The sequence below is a fragment of the Miniopterus natalensis genome, chromosome 15 (assembly GCF_054644295.1).
Source record: "Miniopterus natalensis isolate mMinNat1 chromosome 15, mMinNat1.hap1, whole genome shotgun sequence".
NCBI classification, from domain to species: Eukaryota; Metazoa; Chordata; class Mammalia; order Chiroptera; family Miniopteridae; genus Miniopterus; species Miniopterus natalensis.
In genome coordinates this window covers 23,099,617-23,114,878 of record NC_142095.1, presented here as the reverse complement: position 1 = coordinate 23,114,878, position 15,262 = coordinate 23,099,617, and the positions used below count along the sequence as shown (strand labels likewise).

Here is a 15,262-nt window from a genome sequence, read left to right as displayed (position 1 = left end):
TGGGGCTTTCGACTAGGGTTTAAGTGAGTTGGAGAGATTCTACTTTTGAAGGATTTAGTTTCTGATTATAAGTTAAGATCCATGAAACCGTAAAAGATTTACCCCAAATATTCTGTATAACAAAGATAGAAATTGAGAAAGAAAAGATCTCTAATGAAAACGAACCCCCAGTCATACTATTATGTCCTACTCTGATTCCAGTGTGGTATCTAATGGTCAACTTAATGTTGATTTAAAAAACTGCCCTGCTCTAAGCCAGCTGAAAGGCTTTTCCTTTCCTCCAGCCACGGTTGGAGTCAGACACGTGCGTGCGGGCTGCGAGCTCGGAGGCCGGAGCGGCGGCGGGGCTGGGCCCGCATCAGGCTGCGCCCCGCCCCCTCGCCTCCGTGCGCGCAGTCACGGTGCGGCCCGCGCCCTTCCCCCCTTCCTCCCTTTCCCGGGGGAAGCTCTTTCCCGTGGTTTTACAGCCCGCGGAAGCGTCCCGGCAGGCAGCGTGCTGCAGGGCTGTGGGCCGTGTACCCACGCGGCAGAGGGGGGAATGCTCCACGCCGCGGAGCTGCTCAGTCCACAGGAGGTGGGGAGAGGCGAGCACGCGCAGCCTGCTCAGCCAGGCTCCCGCCTCCCGCCCGCAGCGGGCATCTGCACTTTTGTCCGCAAGGTGGTAGGCTGGTTTTTAAAGAGTTCTTAAAAAATAATAAATTATTATTAAATTAGAAGTGGTAACTAATCAGAATCTAAGAGCTTACTGCTTCCCATCCCCTCCCACCCCAATAGAAAATACCCCAGAGAAAATTCTTCTAAAGTTTCTGTTTTTAGTTCTCTGGTTTCTGCTATTAAGTAAAATGTTTTCCCCCCTCCCAATTTATTCATTTTAGACACTCTCCCCTGACTCTCCATTGTGAACAGCGACAATTTCGCTCATTTGTATTACAACTCTCTGACTTTTCCTAATACACATAGTTCATTGTTCCTAATTTTTTGATTGCTTTTAAAAGTTTTAATGATCTGTAACTCTTTCCTCTGCATCCTCATTGGGCAGCATCTCTTGAGGCTTCGCTTTATAACACGGGATATGAGTGCCTGCCGCCTCTCTCTACCTTTATCCCTTCCTTCCATACTGTACCTTGTAGCAGCCACAGCTTCTGCGTTTACATCGGGAGAGCTCGCATGCATGCTCTGTCTAGCCACCACAGTCATGGTTGACCCCAGGGTGACTCTAAACTTTGGAAACCAACACATAGCACTTGCTTTATAGGACTATGTTAATATTGTTCGATGCTGGTCTAAGTAGTGTGATAGATTGTGTGCCCTTCTCTCACTGAGGTAAGGTAATATCACCTTGGCCATTCTAAGGAGCATCAAGGTCAACTAGAATAGCTTTTCTTACACTCTGTATTACATAAATTCATGCCATATTGTAGTTGGTTTTATATCTGAATCATGGTCCACTTGTACATTTGGAAAGTATTTCCCTGAGAGTCTAATTGCCATTTTTCTTGCACTGCATTATTTGCTTTCATCATATCTCCTCCCCCTTACACATAAACACACACATCTAAGCTGTACCTTTAATTCATTCTTTTCTGGAGACCTCTCAGTCTTTACCCTGATGCAAGTCTAATCCTCATGACTCTGTAGATGACTTTTTTTCTCTTTGAAACCATTTAGGATTTTCCCTTTATTGTTGATGCTCTGAAGTGTCACAAACACGTATTTGAAGATTCCTCTTGCCAGGCAGTGGTCCTTTTAATCTCAAGATTTTTTCAGTTTTAGAAGATTTTCTTCTACAACTTTCTTTGATAAATTCTTCCTTTTAGTTTTTTTTTATTGGACTGTTTTCTCTGTTTTGGACCCCCTTTTATTTTATTCTGATGTTGGGCTTTATGTCTTTGCTCTCCTATTTTTAGTCTCTGACTTTTTCCTTTGCTTATGGAAATTTTCCTGATTTGATTTTCAGCACTTGTATCAAACTTTCTTTTAGCAATCATGTTCGTCTCTAAGTTTTTATTTTCTTGCTCTCTGGTTGTCTCATACCATCCTTTTCTGGTTTTATAGCTGCAATACATTTGGCTCTCTCAGACTGCAGTAACTGGAGGCTTTTGCTTTGTTTTGTTTTAGGTTCTCTCTGTTTCTTGTTTTATTTTGTTCCTCTGTGGTCCATTTTGGTTTATTTTGGACAGTTATTCTCTTTGATGCTCTGAGCTCTATCCACATACTACAGACCCTTGGTTTTCTGTGCATACTTCAGAGAAAAGGAAGAGTAGATGGTGGAGGTTTTCTTTGTTATTAACACCAAGCTCTTTCCCAGCCATGTTTCTCTCCTGAGTAGGAATTCTGTAAGGAAACAGGGCTGGGACTCACTTTAGAGGAAGCTGATGGGAAGCTAGCTTTTAAGTCTCAGGATGACAGGTTTTTTGTGACACACTATATACTTTTCTCCTTAGGCTGTCAGATGCCTGCCTGTGCGAGTACCACCTGATACATTTCCCCACTTATAAATCTTGGATTAATCTCCCTTTTGTAGTCTCACTTCTAAGTCATACCTTCTGACTCTCCCTTTGAAGCTCCTTACATCATTTTCTAGACTCTGACTTCTCTGCCCATTTCATTGGTCCACTTGCCTCTGTTTCACAGACATTCATTGAACTCTCATCTGTTGCTCACCACCACCACTACCAATCCTATGCCTCACCTTCTATATTTCCTTTTCTGTTAATGGTTTTACCTTCATAGTACTTTTATATTTTTGTATCAATGGGATCTTGGGCGCAATGGGAGACAAACACATATTTCTGCCATCTTGAATCTTTACAACTTGGTTTTAGAAAAGCTTATCAATTCAGTTTCCATTTTGAAATGTAGCACATTTTAGATTGTTTCCATTGTCTAGTTTTCTCTGTTTAGTATCTCCTCGAATAGGCTGGAAAGAGCTATAGTCCTGCATTCTATTTCATTTGTTTTTTCTATAGAACAAGAAATTCAACTGTACAGTTTCAAAATTTCAAATGCAAGTGCTACGGTTTAAAGTAGACCCGTTCTCTCTAACTTCACGCTTTAATTTTTTTAACCCCCGCTTGCCTTGCTCTGTGCCTTGACTAATCATCTTTTCTTCTAGCATTGTGTCTTTACTGTCTTCTTCCCAATCCCCTCTCAATCTGGAGTTAAGGCATCTCTCTCCTCTGGGCTCTGCCCGCCTTGGCTCTCCCTGCTCACCGTTACACGAGTGCGCCGACACTTCAACGCCACCGCGTTTCTCTCCTGTCTCTGCTACACGTGAGTCTCCTCGGGATACCCTTTGAATGGTTTTGAGACACAACAATTTTCAACTCCTGTTCAATGTTGCTTTGTCCCTGCTCCCATTCCTTCCTCTCCCCATATTATACTGAAATAAATCCCAGACAGCACATCTTTTCCTTCAGATATTTAGTATGTTTCTCAATAAGGGCTCTTTAAAAAGTGTCAACTATAGTACCATTCAAACATCTGAAATTACTTCATTATCATTATATATCCAGTAAGTATTCACATTTCTAATTGCTTCGTAATTATCATTAATACTTTTTAGTTTATTTGACTGAATTAGGATCCAAATAGGGTCTAAAAATTACTGTTGGTTGATATGCTTTTAAAAGTTGTTTTTAATCTGTAAGCTCCCTCTCTTACTGCAATTTAATTGTTTAAGAAACCGGATTATTTGTCTCCTAGATTTTCCACAATCTGGATTTACTGATTACAACCCTGCACTGTCCTGTAATGTGTTCCAGGCAGTTTATCCTTTTAAACTCCTGGGATTTTATGGTGTTCAATGATTTGACATCATTCCTAACGTTTCACATTGAATCTTTGTATCATTGCAATTCTCTTGAAACCACTTTTTATAAGAAGTTAGAAAAAGAATGTAATAATTAAAGTTTATACAGACGTGTTTAACTCAGTCTGACCCAGTTGTTTATGGCCTTGTAATTAGAAAGCCAGTTAAATGGTAGTTTCCTTGTGGGACCAGGTTCTTAGAGTTACTGATGAAAATGAAATGTACTTTTTTTCAATAAGGGCCCTTTGGGAAATTGCCTTTCACCTCTGAACCGTAATAAAATTTGCATTAAAATGAGAGAAACTCTATTTTCAAATTTCTAACCCTAAATAAATGAGAACCTAGGCTCAGGTGGAATCAGAGACTCGTATATGTGAATAGCTCCAAGCAGACCATCTTCAGCTGCTCCAGAGTATGGCTAGGGCAAGCGATGTAGTCTGCAATAGATATTGAGACCCTCACTCAAGCAGACTCCCCCGCGCCCAACCCCACTGCTGGGGAAAATAAATGTGTTTTTTCCCTCAGCCACTGGTTGGGGAGTAAATATAGAATTTTAATACTTCCTTATCCATGTGTCAGAAAATATAAGATCTAAACAGGGGGAAATGCACTGGGAGGATTTCACCACCTTTCAGGCACGCTGCAGCCTGAGTGCTGTGAGCAGGAGCGCTGTCATCTTGTCTGAAGGGCTGCAGCTGCTTCATGGCTTCTTCGAGTTCCGGTTACTTCTGTGCAGTTTTCCTTGATGGGAGTCCATTCTTGGCCTTGCCAAGTCATTTTTCTTGAGTTGACATACAGCTTTTTGCATAAGCATTATTTTTAAAATAAATCAAGGATTTTCACTATTTGATTTTTGCCAGGGATAAACTTGGAAGGGTTAGAACTTGTAGGGTACAATGTCAGACTAAAAGTTTCCTTTTATGATGTATTCTTCCCATTTTCCCCTTTGTTTCAGGAGCTGGGAATCCAAAGTGCAAAGTTGCTATTGTTTTGGGAAGAACTAAAAATACTTCGGCAAGCAGGTAATAAACAAATGACTAAGAATCTGTACAGGAAGACCAGTCAGTTCTCTCTAGCCACTTAATTTACCTAGAATGCACCATTGGGTGCACAAATCATAATGTAAAATATAATATTAAATGTCATATTTGTTAGAATTATTTTGCTGAAAGATATATTTAGGAAATATTTTGGGGAGTGCTGCTGTACATTCTTCACTGTGGAATTTCCTGTATTAAAAAGTGTTGCTACTTCTCAAAGCCTTTTGGGTCAGATTATAAGACATAAAATTTTTCAGAACTGTCTGTAAGTAATTAAGTGATGTTTAGATCAAGGGCAATAGTCCTGAAATGTTTAACACTGTATATCAGTTCCCACTGTTGAGCAATGAGACGCCTCCATTAAATAGCTTTTACTTATTTTCAGATCCTTGTTATTGTTCCAGATCCCAGCCAGCATCCGACTGTGCTTGATGTATGTTTTTACATCCCATTCCAGACACCACTGCTTATCTTACATGATTACAAGAAAGCAATAACAGCAACCAAAAAATGACAATTGTGATTCCGCCTAACATCTGTTTTATTTTCCCACTTAGCAGACTTCTCCTAACATCTGTTTTTCTTTTGACCAGACACAAACAACACAGCATGATTCTTGTTCCTATCAACACACCTGGAGTAGAAGTCATAAGGCCTTTGTCAGTGTTTGGCTACATGGGTAAGGGCTCAGTCAACATGACCACACTGGAAGACTGGAGTATGTAGTTATACTGAAGGGAATAGAAAGCATTTTAATGTAGGACATGTGTTCTTAGAAATCTTTTGGCCCTAACAACTGTCTTAATATAAATGCCAGCAAATAAAAAGAGGGGTGGTGCAGCATTCTACCTCATTTTGTTTACTTATGGGACAGGATGGATTGTATTCAAGGAACAACTCTGCCAGTCTTCTGTCGGTAACCCGGGAGAATAGACTAATGAAATATATAGAGAATCATAAAATCTAGGCAGTCCACAATAAAATTCATTTTTGCTCTCTTAATCAACCTATAAGAGCTGTTAATAAGCAATGAGTTTTGACTGAATTGAATGCAAACTATTCCTACCTTCTGTCCTTGCGTGTAATTTCTAAGCAGCAAGGATACTTTTATTTCCTGCCACCCACGTCAGGCTCATGTCTGTTGTTTCCTTGCTGCTCAGGTCATTCACTCAGTAAGTATCATTCACTCAGTAAGTATCTGAGTGCTGAACACTGTTTTCAGTGTTTAGTGTACATTAGTGAAAACAAGAGACTAAGATCTCCACCCTCCTAGAGCTTACATTGCTGTGGGGAGGAGACAGGAATTAACTACAAACATGTAAGTAAATTAGGTAGCACTGCGATCATACAGCAGGTGATAATGTTATGAAAAAGTTTATTGAACTCCCAGTTCTGTGGTGACCCGGGCTTTCTCTTTATTGTTGAATGTGGCTAATGAAAATGTTCAAGTCACAGATATAAGACCTACAGTTTTACAGACAGTTGACGTGGTCACCCTCTGCAGGATGCAGCGATAGAATGGGGAACAAGCTCACTGAAGCAAACCATGCATGAAAAGTTGGGCTGCAGACTAGCAGCCTGAAAGACTCCCCAGATGAGTTCATAATATCAATTGGCTGCAAATACCCTCCATTACAGAGCCTATGTTAAAACTTTCAGGATGAGAAATTCACCAGCACCTCGCCAACTCCGTGCCCAAGGCCAAAAGAAACAGCGTGGAGAAGATTGATTACTAATGTCTCTTCTGACAGGAAAAGGGTGTGGAGTTAGCATGAAATTATCTCCAGAACTTGGGGAGGAGCAGTGCTGTAAAGACAAGTGTGAATGTGTTCCCAGTTTCAGTGAGGTGCCAGCATTTTCAAGAGGGGGACAAATGGTGAACAAGCCTAGACTGGGAACAGACATCTCTGAAGACCCAGCCTGTGCTTCATCTCTAAGGCTGAGCCAGCTCTGTCTCTCTGAAGCAGCCTCTTCACATCTTCAAACCAATGATAAAATAAGAAACGTAAATTACATCACTCACTTTCAATTTTTGAACTATTAGAACCTTTCTTTTTCAAGCAGAATTTTCTTTGGAAGACCACATATAAAAAATTTCAAAGAAGCCATAATAACAATAACAAAACAGTCTGCTTGGAGCTGTGGAGCCATCTTCCCTTTTAATAGCTCTACAACCTCAGAGGATGAGTTAAAAAACCCTGGATCAAATGAGTTCTAAAAGCTCTTCTAACTTGAACATCTGATGAGTTTTCTGGGTTCTGGGATGCTGGGGGTTCAGGGCGCAGGTCTACCTAGGAATGTCTGTGACATGAAGCTTTTAAATCCTACTCTCTCTGAGTAATTATACTTTAGCAGATTAATTATATGGGACTATTTTTTTGGCTAACCCATTTTGTTCTTTAAAATTTTATTTTCTATTTGATAGATAATTTGCATGGAGGACATTTTGAGATCCACTTTAATCAGGTGCGAGTTCCTGCCACCAACTTAATACTAGGTGAGCTAAGTTTGCAAAAAAGATTCTACTGAATTGTATATTAAAATATTTTCAGGTCTAAATATGGAAAAGATATGAAGTCTGCCTTAATTTAGATGCTTTCCCTTCTTACTCCATTTACCAGGGAACATTTTTCCATTTTGTGGATTTTCTTACATGGAATAATGTTTTATTAAAGTGTTTGATTGTGGTTTTGTATCACATCAATTGAAAACATAGCTAAAAAATTACAGAATTCAGAGCAACACACTTTTTCCTAAAACATGATCGTCAGGCCTCTCCTTGTTTTAAGAAAACCTCAGTACTCTCTGACTTCAAGTCTTACATACACATTAGGAACATAAATAACTTTGAACACTGTATGCTTGGAATGACTCTGCCCTCTTGCTTACTGGAATCCTACCCAAACTTCAGAGAATCTCCAATGGAGCTCTTTCTGGAAGGCTTTTTTGTTCCTCATGCCGGGGATCCACTCCCTAAGCCCGGTGCCTGCCAGGTCCCAAGGTCACAACCCTTCCCTCCTTTGCCCTTCTCCATACCCTTTCCCCCCACGGCCCTTGTTTCCTGTTCTTGATTCTAAACTAGTGTAGGAACCATGTCTAATCTCGCTCTGTAACCACTGTGGCACTAATAAATAGCTTCTGCAGAGTAGCTACATACTCAAGAGAGAGTTCTTAAATTTGATCACAGTGTTGAATGATGGTGGTGTAAAAACATCAAAATCAAAAGTTCTATAAATGTATAATGAAACTAATTATAAAACTGACATTTTTCCCTACCAGAATGTCACTTATACTGAGGGCAGCTCACCATTTTCTCAGGATTTGCGTAAATAACACAGTAAGTTGGCTGTGGCCACTTTCATGTTCGTTTTTCTTTCTCACAGGTGAAGGGAGGGGATTTGAAATTGCCCAAGGCCGCCTTGGACCTGGCAGAATCCACCACTGTATGAGAACAGTAGGTTTGGCGGAGCGCGCTTTGCAGATCATGTGTGAACGGGCAACACAAAGGGAGGCCTTTAAGAAGAAACTGTATTCACATGTAAGGATAATTATTTATTTCAATTTATTGTAGCCCAATGCACTACACTAACCTAGAACCAAAACAGCATTACTTGGTCAGAGAGAGATTTCCTCTACCTAAACAAGGTGATTCTTTCCCCCAAAGTGTATTTCTGTCTGTATTTAAAATTAGTCTGATGAGAGAGATTTATCTTTGTGAAAGATTAACTCCTAAAATGCTTCAACACCTCAGCAGGCAGCGTGGGCAAGTCCTTCAGCTTTCTCAGACTCTCCTCTAGAGAACCTGGTCCACTGGTCCTCCCTGTGGACATGTGAGGGCTATCATGGGAAGAGGGATTGCTTTGATTTTTGGCTTTCTGGAAGAATTAGGATAAGTGTAGATAGAGGGAAATAGCCTAAAACTCAGTGAAAGGAGAGATTTAAAAATGGAATGGGCTGCTTCAGGAGGAAGTGAGTTTCCTGTCACTGGGGAAATACAAGTAGAAATGGAACCGACATTTGGTGGGATGTCCATAATTTTTTTGAATTCTCATCTATAAATTACATACTGTCAAGTCTGTTGTTTACAAAGCACAGTAAACACTGTAATTACATGTAGGCAACATAATAAAAATTAGAGAACATTTATCAAGAGAGAAGAAGGTATCATTTCAGACTTCCTTGAAAAATTTTTTTAAGAGAAGTGGGATATCCAAATCATCCCACAAAGAACCCTTCTAACTTTTAAGACAAGAAAATTATCATTAAATATTTAATATTTACAATTGCTGACATGTTGGTGTTAGGTCAAACTTGTGATGGTAAAAATGTACTTGTTTGCTGGACATGTGTATTGTAATACATTGGTCCCCTTATAAAGTGCATTTGTGACCATCTTATGAAATTTTGCAGTATATTTTTACTTTCAATTTCTATAGGCTATGTTTACTTTTTGTGAAATGTTTTCAGCATATCTATGTTTAGTCATAACATTGTTCTTATAGAAAAATACAGCCTGCTTTATGGCACCCATGTAGGAATCATTCGTGGGGAACCCCTTGGTACATGGTGAGAGCAAGGGTTTGGCTGTTGGATGGGCACTGTGGGAGGAGGTAGGACGGTGTGAATTTGCAGGGCCCTGGCTACAGCTTCACACTGCTGCTGGAGTAGGAGCAAAACAGTTGCTCAGGGCATCAGCTATCACTTCTTAAGCTTTTCTCCTTTAGAGACAGTATCCAACCCCTGGAGCTGGGTGAAGGGAGGGCACAGAAGGGTTGATGGACAGGCATCTCTGAACACACAAAAGCACTCTGCTCAACTGCCGCTTTCATGAGAGATTTTTTAATACTGTGCTAAAGGGAAATTTCCCTCCTGCTTTTTAAAATTAATGTATCAAATAGAACAAGCCTGGGCTTTTCAACAGTATGACTCCCTGGAAACTTCTTGCATTTGGCACAAAGAAAATGATCTGGCAGAAGTAAAAGAGATGTATGAGTATATCATAAACAAAAATCCGGGCCAGCCTTTTTTTTTTTTCCAGTTCATGAAAGTAACATTCCTTTTCCTTGTATTTGGAGACTCCTTCCAGCTGCCTTCTAAATGTACCAGGCGCTAAAGCTAACAGTTCTATGTCAGAGTTCTGTCTTAGTAACTAATCTGGCAATTCCTTAGAGCACTCAGTGTCTACCCACTTAATACTTTCCAGCAAATCTAGGGCCTGTAGAGACCCAGCTGCAAACACTTTCCTTCATTCTGAAGCTAAAGTAAATGCATCTGGTGTCTGTTCATGAAGTTAGGACCCCCCAGTTTTATAGGCATCAACAGGACACTCACTGACCACTGGTAGCTCGTTTGAAGTTGTTAATTCAGAGCCTTGGTTCAACCTCTAAGGCAGAGCCATCCAATAGAAATATATTGTGAGTCACAAATGCAATTTAAAATTTTCTAGTCAGTACGTTTTAAAAATGTATAAAGAAATAGATGTTGATTTTAACCCAATATACTTAACCTAATATATACAAAATGTGGGTTTTTTTTTTACTTTAAATCATTTTTATTTTTCAATTACAGGTGACATACAATATTATATTAGTTTCAGGTGTACAACCCAGTGATTAGACATTATATAACCTACTACGTGATCACCCCAATAAATCTCATACCCATCTGACACCACACATAGTTATTACAATATTATTGACTATGTTCCCTATGCTGTACTTTACATCCCCATGACTATTCTGTAACAACCAATCTGTACTTCTTAATCCCTTCACCTTTTCCACCCATCCCTCTGCCCCCCTCCCATCTGGCAACCATCAAAATGTTCTCTGTGTCTGTATGTCTGTACCTGTTATGCTTGTTTGTTTATATTGTTTTTTAGATCCCACATATAATTGAAATCATATGGCATTTGTCTTTCTCTGTTTGACTTATTTCACTTAGCATAATACCCTCTAGGTCCACCCATGTCACAAATAGCAAGATTTCATTCTTTTTTATGGTGAGTAGTATTCCATTGCATATATGTACCACAATTTCTTTATCCATTCATCTACTGATGAACACTTAGATTGCTTTCATATCTTGGCTACTGAAAATAATAAAAGAAAATGAACATAAGTGTGCATATATTTTTTTGAATTGGTGTTTTGGATTTCTTCAGATAAATACCCAAAAGTGGGATTGCTGGACCAAATGGCAATTTTCTTTTTAATATTTTGAGAAACCTTCATATTGTTTTCCATAGTGGCTGCACTAATTTACAATCCCACCAACAGTGCCCAAGGACTCCCTTTTTTTCCCACATCCTCACCAATACTTGTTGATTTATTGATAGCCATTCTGACAGATATGAGGTAGTATCTCATTTTGGTTTTGATTTTCATTTCCTTGATGATTAGAATGTTGGGCATCTTTTCATATGTTTATTGGTCATGTTAAGCTGTATGAGCTCTTTGTATATTTTGGATATTAACCCCTTATAGGCTGTATCATTTGCAAATATCTTCTCCCATTCAGTAGGTTGCCTTTTTTGTTTTTTTGGTGGTTTCCTTTGTGGTGCAAAAGCTTTTAGTTTGATGTAGTCCCATTTGTTTTTTTGCTTTTGTTTTTGCCCCAGGGGACAGATCCAAAAAAAAAAAATTACTAACACCAATATCAGAGTTTATTGCATGTTTTTTCTAGGGGTTTCAGGTTAAGTCTTTAATCCACTTGAGTTTATTTTTGTATATAACTTAAGAAAGTGGTCCAATTGCATTGTTTTCATTGTTTTGCATTTATCTGTGCAGTTTTCCCAACACCGTTTTATTGAAGAGACTGTCTTTATCCCATTGTATATTCTTGCCTTTGTTGATTAATTGACCATATAGGCATGGATTTATTTCTGGGCTCTCTATTCTGTTGCATTGATCTATGTGTCTGTTTTTATGCCAGTATCATGCTGTTTTGATTACTATAGTCTTGTAGTATAGTTTGATATCAGGTAGCAGGATACTTCCGATTTTGTTCTTTCTCAAGATTCTTTGGCTGTTCGGCACCTTTTGTGATTCTTATAAATTCTAGGATTATTTGTTCTAGTTCTGTGAAAATGCTATTGGTATTTTGATAGGTATTGCATTGAATCTATAGATTGCTTTGAATAGTATAGACATTTTAACCACATTGATTCTTATCCATGAGCATGGTATAGCCTTCCATTTAACTTGTCTTCTTTGATTCCTTTCTTTAATGTCTTATACTTTTCCGAGTATAGGTATTTTACCTCTTTGGTTAAATTTATTTCTAGGTATTTTATTCTTTTGATGCAATTGCAAATGGGATTGTTTTCTTCATTTATCTTTCTGATTGGTTGCATTTTTATACAATAACAAACTATTTCTTAATATTAATTTTATATCCTGCTACTTTACTGAATTCATTATTAGTTCTGATATATTTTTTGGTGGAATCTTTAGGGTTTTTTATATATAGTGTTGTGTCATATGCAAATAACGAGTTTTTTAATTCTTTCCAAATTAGATGCCTTTTATTTCTTTTTCTTGTCTGATTGCTGTGGCTAGGACTTCCAATACTATGCTGAATAAAAGCGGTGAAAGTGGACATCCTTGTCTTGTTCTTATCTTAAAGAAAAAGCTTTTAGCTTTTCACCATTGAGTATAACATCTGCTATGGGTTTGCCATATATGGCCCTTACTATGTTGAGGTATTTTCCCTTTATTCCCATTTTGCTGAGAGTTTTTATCATAAATGGATATTGGATTTTGTCAGGTGCTTTTTCTGCATCTATTGATATGACCGTACGATTTTTATCCCTCATTTTGTTTGTGGTTATCACATTAATTGATTTGGGATAGTGAATCAACCTTGTATCCCAGGAATAAGTCCCACTTGATTATGGTGTATGATCTTTAAAAAAAAAAAAAAAATTTATCCTCACTTGAGGATATGATATATTGATTTGAGAGAGAGAGGAATGGAGACACAGAGAGAAACATCAATCGGTTGCCTCCCGTATACACACTGATTGGGGTTTGAACCTGCATCCTAGGTATGTGCCCTGACCAGGAACTGAACTCACAACATTTTGGTGTACAGGATGATGCTCCAACCAACCGATCCATCCGGCCAAGGTAGTCATAGTATATGATCTTTTTAACACATTGCTGAGTTCAGTTTGCCAATATTTTGTTGAAGATTTTTGAATCTACGTTCATTGGGGATATTGGCCTGGTTGCACCAACTCATTACTTTCAGGCAGAGGTAGAAGTCCAGGATGCCATTCAGTTTCCATTAATGCCTGAGGGGAAGAGTGCATTTTTACTGCCTGGTAGGATAGAAGTCCAGATTCCCCAAGTGGTCTCCACTGACACCACAGGGAGACTGGAGCTTGTTGCTGGCCCAGCTCCTTACTTGGCATTCTCATATCACCCTGGCAGGGGTGCTGAGGTACCTCATTAGAGCACTGATGAGGGGTGGAAGTCTAAGCTGGCATGAGTAGGGACAGGGCCAAAGTTTTTTCTGTAGCGTTTGGCTTGGGTAGAATGGTTATTCTGTGTAAGTTTTCTTTCTTGCTAGGCTGCCCCTACCCAATTCTTCAGCTGAAGAGAATAGACTTTTGTTGTAGCTATTTTTCTGTACAATTTTTTGTGCTCATTAGCATTTCCAAGTTGCTGGCTTCTTCAGCCTTTAAGTTTGGGATCTATGAGGCAAAAAGAAAACACAGGGAACTTACCACTAAGTTGTTCTTTTAGTCTGGAAGTCCCTAGCAGGTCTTCCTTCTTCTCTCTCCTTTCAGAGTCCTCTTAGTTTATTTTATAGATAAGGCCCAGGTTTTCAGTTGTACTTAGCAAGAGAAACAGGGTAAAGAACATCTTAGTCCATTTTCCTGGAAGTAGGAGTCCCTGGCAATACCATTTTCTCAATCTGTGTCGGTACTCTGTAAACCACAATGCAGAGCTCTCTGGGAAAAGCTGCATTGGAGAATGGGCCTGGAGCTAAGGCTGAAGTGGAATCTCCTTCACTCCAGATCTGGGCCTTGGGACCCACACATTCAGACATGTGTCCGAAGCACATAAATGTAACAACTTAGATGAAACAGACTAGTTCCTCAAACACAATCTACCGAACTCGTGAAAGGTGAAATAGATAATACATATGGTATACAGAGTAAGGCTTGGGGACAGCCTTTGGACTAGACTAGTGTTTTCACCAAACTACAAGGCTTTGTTACATGTGACACAAGACACTGGCTTACCCATCTTTTTCTGTCCTTTGCTCCCCTGCAGGAGGTTGTAGCTCACTGGATTGCTGAAAGCCGTATTGCCATTGAAGAGATCCGCTTATTGACCCTGAAAGCCGCCCACACCATTGACATTCTGGGCAGCAGTGGCGCTAAGAAGCAGGTGAGGCCCCTTTCACCACCACCTGTCAAGCCTTCTCCAAAGTCTCCCTTCCACTGGGCATTCAGGTCTTACGGCGCCTGGATGGCATTCAGACTATTGGAAGCTTCTGTGTGACTTTGGTTTAAGGATTATAAATGTATGGCACTTGCTAGTTTTCCTTTCACTGAGCTGCTTTAGGAAATGATTTTCAGGATGCAAAATATCTTCAGCATTCTTGAGACGTGGCAACAGGGAGTAGGGAAATCCTAGACTTTATATGGACTTGGAATTGTACGCACTATGTCCCTTTCTGCTGGCTTTATGGCCTGGGGCACAGGAGCTAACCTTTCTGCCTATGGCCTAGGGTTCTGGTGGCAAGTGACCAAGATGATATAGAATGCATGGCACTGTGTTGCCACATAGTAAATGTTTCTGGCTTATATAGAATAAGAAAGTGATTGCTTAATTCTAAAAGCCAATAAAGTTGCTAAGAGAAACAGATTAGTGAAGACTCTTGAACATTTTTTATGATCCCTAAGGTGATGAATTTATCAGCTGCCTGAAATTCTTTCGGAAACAAGGAGAGTTATAAATAAATTAGTAAAATGTGATTTGGAAGAGATACCTCTTTCCAGAAGGTCGTATTGACTGAAATATGGCCATGAGCTGCATTACAGCGGATCTCTGTTGGCTTTTATCAAAGATCCTGTTTTAGTGGTGAACGCCTGTGGGAAAGTTCCCTTGTTTCATGTCACAAGGAAAATACAGATCATTTCAAATTCTGCCACATGGTGTACTATCAAAGAAAGGGATATTGTTTTGCATCTTGCTTTTGTAGATCGCGATGATTAAAGTGGCTGCCCCTCGGGCCACTTGCAAAATTATTGACCGGGCGATCCAAGTGTGCGGAGGCGCAGGTGTTTCCCAGGATTTCCCTCTGGCTTACATGTGAGTGGGTGCTACTTAATAACCATCTGCATTTGATAGGCTTAGAGTTAAAAATCTACAGCTGCCCTGACACTAACTGTTTA

The 15,262-nt window shown here is 39.5% G+C and overlaps 1 protein-coding gene across 1 annotated transcript in view; it reads left to right on the top strand.

The window, feature by feature from the left end:
• The window catches only part of ACAD11 (acyl-CoA dehydrogenase family member 11), a 56,100-nt gene that overhangs the window by 39,254 nt on the left and 1,584 nt on the right, over nucleotides 1-15,262 (top strand). The window contains exons 14-19 of the mRNA XM_016224365.2: nucleotides 4,767-4,833; nucleotides 5,445-5,530; nucleotides 7,277-7,348; nucleotides 8,235-8,389; nucleotides 14,136-14,252; nucleotides 15,070-15,179. Coding sequence (XP_016079851.2) covers nucleotides 4,767-4,833; nucleotides 5,445-5,530; nucleotides 7,277-7,348; nucleotides 8,235-8,389; nucleotides 14,136-14,252; nucleotides 15,070-15,179 — 607 coding nt within the window. The remainder of the gene's footprint in view (nucleotides 1-4,766; nucleotides 4,834-5,444; nucleotides 5,531-7,276; nucleotides 7,349-8,234; nucleotides 8,390-14,135; nucleotides 14,253-15,069; nucleotides 15,180-15,262) is intronic.